Raw genomic sequence first — 7,658 nt, 5'->3', positions numbered from 1 at the left:
CCTTTGAAACATCGATCAATTTTACAGATATTTAAAACCTGTGAACTCTGAGCAAACTGGAGCATTTTTTTCAGAAACATGAAAAATAAGGCTTTTTTTAAAAAAAAAAAAGCAGGGGAATATGCCTAGGGGAAAAAAAGATACAAGCTATGGAAAAACTATATTTACAATTACATAGTTGAAATTATCATACAAAATCAGAATTTTGAAGTCCCTTTTCCAGGTCTTTCCTTGTTTAAAACTTTATTTGTTTTTGTTTTTGTTTGTTATAACACATTTTAATTAGTAAAAAATAGTTTAGGAGTTAATAATAAAGGAGTTAATAAATAAAAAGGGGGAAAAGTCCAGAAAACTATATTTATATATGTCATAATTACATGTTCATTGTTTGAAATTATTAATTTTTTTCTGTGTTGTCTTTTCTGTTTGTTTGTTTTTCTATTTTTTTGATTAGTAAATATAAATGTTTAGATATAGAAAATTACTTTAATAAAAGCCAGGGAAAAATGCAAAAAAAAAGTAAGAGGTGACAATAGAATTATTTAAAAAATAAAGTCCAAAAAATATTTATAGCTATCATAATTACATATCTAAAATTATGTTACAAAATTATTTGCATTTTGAAACTTATTTCACGTCATTGCTTTGTCTGTTTTTACTTTCTTTTTAATTAAAAAAAAAAGTGCTTCTAATTATTATTTTAATTGTGCTACTAATTTCTTGCTAATTTTTCGGTCATTTCTTTTTCGTTGCTTGTTGCTTCCTTCTACAATTTTGGAAAAAAATAATGCCAAGTTGCTCGTGTTTCAAATGCTTTAAACCTCGGTTCATCTGTCAAAAAATAATAATAAAATATTAAATAAAATTTGGTTTTATAAATTCCGCGGGAAAAAAAAACTCCCTTGAACGCATCTTCACACTGACGCAGACTAAATGCGCCGGAAGTTCACCCAGTTAGCCCAGTTAGCCGCAGTGCTGCCAGCTCCGGTCAGTCCAGTCCTCCAGCTGCTCTGAGCCCCAGAAACAAACCACAGCGGGCGGAGACATCACGCATTTAACCGCTCAGCTCTGATTAATCGGATAATACCCATTATCTGTTGGTTTGGGCCGAATACTCGGAACACAGGGAGTTACCGATACGTTAGCTCTGCGTTAGCCTCCGGAGCTAGCCGCGCAGCGCTGCGTGCTGGCGTCACTTCCTGCTTTTAAAACTCGCGGCCAGAAAATAACGAAAGAAAAATGGAGCTACAAGGTAAAGAAACTGTTTTCTAACGTCTCTAATCTGTCTGTGTCTGTCTTAAATAATGTCCTGCTGTTAACGCGTCCAACTGTCCCCTGTCTGCGCGGACTTCCGGCTAGCTGCTTTGTTTCCTGTTTCTGGTGTTTAAAAAGATGAAAACATTTCATCAAACGCTAAAGTTAAAGGATTTATTCCCAGATTTAGATATTTTATGATGTGTGTTACTGTTTCTGTGATCAAATTCACCCCGAACAGCGTTATAATCTCACTTTACCTGCAGATACTTTGACTTTTACCAGAAGGATTTATAGTCTTTTTTTAAGGTAATTAAGAAAAATTAAAATCAAAATGAGTCCATAAATCCTACATCTTTACACACTTATATATATATATATATAAGTAGTAAAGTATGTACTTGTACTGTACTGTGCTAAGTCGAGACAGTATTATTTTGATTTTTATGTGTTGCCATGTACTGAATATTGCTACAAACCAGTGCTGTGCAACTTTTGTTTGTTTTTTGGAGGCCGCTTTTGGAAAATGACACGATTTTAAAACATTTCTAGGATTTAAGGATGTTTCTGGAATTTGGGGATATTTATGGGATTTCAGGACATTTTTATTTTTACACATTTCTATATTTTAGGACGCGTCTAGGATTTTAGGATGTTTAGATGGTTTTTGCACGTTTCTAGGAATTTAGGACATTTCAGTGATTTTAGGACATTTCAATGATTTCGGGAGGTTTTCTAGGATTTTAGAACTTTTCTGTGGTTTTCGGATGATTCTGGGGTTTTTTCTGTAACATAATTTTAAAATCTTTTTTTTCTTTTTTTCTTTGACTTTTTTTCTCCTTTTTAATAATGTTTTTGCCACAGCTAATATTGAAGTCATTATCTTGTCACCTTTAATTTATTTCTTTTCTTGCCATGCTGCTCGTCACCTTTTTTCCGTGTTTTTTTAAAATAACTTAAACCAGTTTTCTCAGTCTTTAGCGGTTTCACTACGTGTGAGGAACACTGATCCTGGTGGTAAAGGGTTAAACTGTCACTGTCCCTGTCCCTGTCCCTGTCCCTGTCTCTGTCCCTGTCTCTGTCTCTCAGTGGGATCTGAACCGATGACCCTGGGCTCTCCCACCTCTCCAAAGTCGACCCCTGGAGCTCAGTTTCTGCCCGGTTTCCTGATGGGCGACCTGCCGGCTCCGGCCAGCCCGCAGCCCCGCCCCTTCAGTCTGACCACGCCCATCGCAGAGAGCACAGGTGCCCCAGCACGAAGACACCTGTGTGGACACCTGTGTGGACACCTGGTTGTTGTTACTCTGTGGATTTATTCTTGTGTCTTGTTGTGAACTTCAGGAGGAGGTGGAGGTTCGGCCCCGCAGCCCGTCGTCCCCACGCCCAAAGATAAGAGCGGAGCCCCACCTGTTCGCAGTATCCATGACGACCTGATCAATGTGGCCACGCCCCTCAGCACACACAGACAGGTGAGTCCAGAGACGGCGTCTAAAAAACGCAAAGTATTCAGACTCGGACGGCTCCGATGATAAAAACCTGATCGACGAACTCGTTTCCTGTTTGTCTCTTCAGTCTTTTCCAGTGATGCAAACTCCTCTGTCAGCACGCGGAGCCTCAACTCCAGGTACGCTCCGCCCCGCTGCGCCCGAAAAACTGAAGGCAAAAAAAAAAAGTTTTCTTCAAAAATCTCTAAAGAAAAGGCTAAAATGTTTTCTCCAAAAAGTAAAATAGAAATATGCCAAAATGTTTATTTCAGAAATCATGAAAAAAAAAGTCTGTCTTCACCTGTCTGTCCTCTGCCTGTCTTCACCTGCCTGTCTTCACCTGTCTGTCTTCACCTGTCTGTCCTCTGCCTGTCTTCACCTGTCTGTCCTCTGCCTGTCTTCACCTGCCTGTCTTCACCTGTCTGTCTTCACCTGTCTGTCCTCTGCCTGTCTTCACCTGTCTGTCCTCTGCCTGTCTTCACCTGCCTGTCTTCACCTGTCTTTCTTCACCTGTCTGTCCTCTGCCTGTCTTCACCTGTCTGTCTTCACCTGTCTGTCCTCTGCCTGTCTCCTGTCTCTGTGTCCAGGTGTGCAGCAGCTGTGTCTGTCTCCGGCTCAGGTGGACCCGTTCTACAGTCAAGGAGAGTCTCTGTCATCTGAGGACCAGCTGGACCAGACCTGGGTCACCGTGTTCGGGTATTTATACCCCTAAAAATACTGCTAACACTGCTGTACTGCATCATTAATATACTGTGAATTCTCCTACATAAACTCTGTGTGTGTGTGTGTGTGTGTGTGTGTGTGTGTGTGTGTGTGTGTGTGTGTGTGTTAGTTTTCCTCCAGCGTCAGCCTCCTACATCCTGCTGCAGTTCGCTCAGTACGGAAACATCCTCAAACACACGGTGAGACACACACACACACACACACAGACACACACACACACAGAGACACACACACACACAGAGACACACACAGCTGTGTTCGTTACTTTATTTATCAGATTTCTTTGAGAGCGCGTGCTCGCTGTGGAAAAGCTTGTGGTGGTTTTGTGCTCACAGAGACGACGTGAAGAAGGACAGCGTCATTTAACGTGACGCCTCCGTCATAACGACAGCTCCGACCGGCGGCGACGCCACGTTGAAAACAAGACAGGAAGTTGTGAAGATAGCAGGAAGTTTGAGTTTTACGTCATGAACTTGGAGAGAAATCAAACTAATGGACTGAATCATGTAAACCCGTCAGATCAGATTATTACCGTCACCGGATTATTAACCAGTTATGGCACTGGAGCGCCGTGACGCCGCCGTCGTTCGGTCTGCAGCTAAATCTGAAAACAGCTGCAGTCAGACTGGTGCGTCCCTGCTGTCCCCACTGTCCCTGCTGTCCCCGCTGTCCCCGCTGTCCCTGCTGTCCCTGCTGTCCCCGCTGTCCTCGCTGTCCCCACTGTCCCCACTGCGTCCGCTCGGAGTCTCGTTGCGGGTCTGTGTAGAGAAATGACGGCTGTGTCTCCTGACAGATGGCGTCTCCTGGAAACTGGATGCACCTCCAGTATCAGTCCAGGCTCCAGGCCAGGAAGGCTCTGTCCAAGGACGGCAAAGTGTTCGGAGACGCCATCATGGTGGGAGTCAAACCGTGCATCGACAAGGTCAGTGCCCGTCTGTTGCCGCCGCCGCTCTGCCGTCTGATCACGACATCGGGTGACACTGAAGTCTGTCTCTGTCTTTCAGAGCGTGATGGACAGCAGCGTCGCCGTCTCGCCTCCACTCTCCACCTCCTTCTCGTCCTCCGCGCTCCCCTCCACGCCTCGCTCCGCCATCCGGCCGCTCAGCGCCGCCTACAGGAGCTCCGGCAGCGACTACCAGGTGACCTCTGACCTCACAATTCACTGAAAAATCCTAACCCAGGGTTCCCATGGTCATGGAAAACCTGGAAAAGTCATTCAATTTCATAATCACATTTTCCAGGCCTGGAAAAGTCATGGATAAAGTAAAAATCATTTTATTTTATTATTTTTAAAAATATTTGAATTTGGCAACACTTTTGTTATTTTTATTTATTTATTTTTTCATTAATGATTTTTTTCATTGTTTTGGTAATTTTTATAGAAAACTTAAAAGTTTGGGTTTTTTTAAATATCCTTTAAAAGAAAATTTTGATTTTTTTGTCTTTTTAATATTTGGCTAATTTTTATTTTTCATTAGAAAAATGTACTGATTTTTATAGAGATTTTGCATAAGTCAGGGCTATTTATTTATTTTTAATTGTGTAACTTATTTATTATATTATATTTTTTTAAGAAAACAGGGTTAACAGTCATTTTTCTGTTAAAAAATGACATAATTTATCGCAGCCACAAACTGTTCAAACAGAAATAATCGTTGGATTTTGAAATTAGAGCTGCTCCTTGAACACATCATGAGGGATGCTAAAATAATGTTTGATTATAGTTTGAGTCATTCAGGTTTTAAAAAACGCCCAGCAAGAGGGGCACGAACAGGAGAACGATTTTGGGTCCTTGAAAAGTCATGGAAAAGTTTTAAATTTAGTCCATGAAAAACATGTGGGAACTTTGTTAACTGCATTTAGTTAACGTAAAAAATGTGTGTGTGTGTGTGTGTGTGTGTGTGTGTGTGTGTGTGTGTGTTTAGGTGTTGGCAGACAGACAGACTCCCAGGAAAGACGACAGTTTTGTTTCCAAGGCGATGGAGTACATGTTTGGCTGGTGACATCACACAATGCATCATGGGAGAGAGGGGAATCCATGGACAGACGGATGAACTGATTCACTACACTGTGTGTGTGTGTGTGTGTGTGTGTGTGTGTGTGTGTGTGTGTGTGTGTGCGTGCGTGTGTGTGGAGGTGGAGGATCTTTCTGTCTCTCTCTTCTTTTATAATCAGTGTTTTTTATTGTTTTTGTGTCAATAAAGTTTTTCTCTGATTTGAATTCAGAGAAGCAGAGGTTTCAGTCAGAGGTGAAGTTCTTTCTGCAGACACATGGTGGCACCGTTCACGCCGTTCACACTGTCTCAAAGTGTAGTCACGTCCTCATATGTTGTGGACAGAAGTTTATGGACACTGACGTGCCGCTCTAACTGCCTCCACTCTGCAGTTTTTGAGCCTTGAAGCTGCTGCAGGGATTTGTTCCCTCAGATAAACGTCACCGCTGATGTTTGGGGATCAGCTCTGACTCACAGTCAAAGATGTTGAAGTCAGAGCGCTGTGCACGCCAGGCAAGATTTTCCATGCCAAACTGGGGGCACGTATTTCTTCATGGAGCACAGGGACAAGACACAGACGCTGTGGACACAAAGCTGGAAACAATACTGAAATATGATTGTTTAATGCAGCATTTAGACTTCTTTTAGTGAAAGTGAGAAACCCAAACCACAGGAAAATAATATATTTATAATATAAAAAGAATAAGGAAAACTGTTGAGCAAGTTACATTTATTATTGCATTAATTATAGATTTAAATTAATGTTTTAGAAAAAAATATGTATGCATGCATTTATATAATTTGTGTGTGTGTGTGTGTGTGTGTGTGTATTAACTAAAATTATAGATTTAAAAGAAAAAATGTGCATGTAAATATTTATTTGTTTATTTTTATATTACTATCAAAAAAATAGTGAAAACTGTCCAGAAAACTATATTTATAAGTACTATAAATGAAGATTTAAAATGATGTGAAAGACAAAGAATATATATCAGTACATGTATATCTTTTTCAGTTCTCAGCATTTATTTTTTTTTTTTTTCAGGTAATTCCCTTTTTTTCTAAACCTGTGAAATTCAAACCAGTCAGGTTTCAAAGGGTTAAATTTGAGGTGGTCGGTCTGGGCTGCATCGATTGTCACAAAGATGCATTTGTATAATTTAATGGACTCTGGTGTGAGCGGGAATTTAATTTTGTCCAGCAGGTGGAGCCAGCATTCCTGCTGCCACTCAGGTTAAGAAGTTCATTACAAAAATCCGTGTTAAAAGTCCTTTTAGAGTCTTTTAGTGTTTGAAAGATGACTATAAACCTGCAGAGCTCAAGTTTTCCTAAAAAAAGTAACAGAAAGGTTCATTAATTCAGTTTAAAGACGTCACAGGTTTATGTAATCAGTCCTGCCGCACGCCCTCTTACATCAAGTTCAGCAACATATTTTGAGTAACAGGCAGGAGCACCTCAGTGTTTGGCGTGTGTGTCGGTAAATACACGGACGTCACTGAATGACTCACGGATAATGACGAATCAAGTTGATACATGGTGCAGTTAGCTGCAAATACACACATCGACGTTCCTGCTCAACCTGCCGAAGAAGCTCAACGAGTTGTTTAGATTTAATGAATAAAAATCAAACTAGAGGGTCAGTTTTTCTGTCTCATGACGGCTCAGTTTCACCTGCAGAGTGACTGATGCCTTGAGGAGTAAGGGGGGGGGGTTTCCTGTCCTTATCGCCTGTCATTTCAGAAATCTCTCACCGGTTGACCTCTCTCCCAGGAGCCAATTATCTCTGTGTCCCTTCTGCCAGCAACATATGGCCTCCTCAGCCCCCGCTCCTCCAGCAGCAGAGTCCGAAGATCAATGACTGAGCAGGCCTCACGGGCGACACTGTGGACAACAGAAGGTCCAGAGGACGGAGCGAGAGGAGGGGGCTGTGTGGAGGAGGAGGGGGAGGACGGGGGAGGATGGGTGAAGGCTTTGGTTGAGCTTCTGCTTAACCCTGCTGACCTTAAAGGGCATTTGAAACCACACGATCAGGGGAAACGGTTTATGTAAAATCTCATATGATACTTAACTTACAGCTCCCGATAGGATGCATTTTTCAACATTTTTCTGTAATCCAAGAAACATCCCAAAATCTGAGATACAGACTAAAATCCTAGATTTGCCTTAAAATCAGGGAAATGCCCCAGAAACGTCCTAAAATCAG

At 41.5% G+C, this 7,658-nt stretch overlaps 1 protein-coding gene across 1 annotated transcript; it reads left to right on the top strand.

Moving 5' to 3' along the window:
* Positions 1–930: 930 nt before the first annotated feature.
* Positions 931–5,696, top strand: nup35 (nucleoporin 35). The gene is made up of 9 exons (XM_042494941.2): positions 931–1,252; positions 2,344–2,499; positions 2,596–2,723; positions 2,827–2,878; positions 3,326–3,434; positions 3,571–3,640; positions 4,255–4,383; positions 4,466–4,600; positions 5,387–5,696. Exons 1-9 carry the CDS (start codon positions 1,240–1,242, stop codon positions 5,462–5,464), a joined length of 870 nt encoding a protein of 289 aa, XP_042350875.1. The 5' UTR covers positions 931–1,239; the 3' UTR covers positions 5,465–5,696.
* The last annotated feature ends 1,962 nt before the right edge of the window (positions 5,697–7,658 follow it).

This window comes from Plectropomus leopardus, chromosome 10 (assembly GCF_026936395.1).
Source record: "Plectropomus leopardus strain MGB_pleo_1.0 chromosome 10, ASM2693639v1, whole genome shotgun sequence".
Classification (NCBI taxonomy): Eukaryota; Metazoa; Chordata; class Actinopteri; order Perciformes; family Serranidae; genus Plectropomus; species Plectropomus leopardus.
This window is presented reverse-complemented; position numbering and strand designations above follow the sequence as displayed.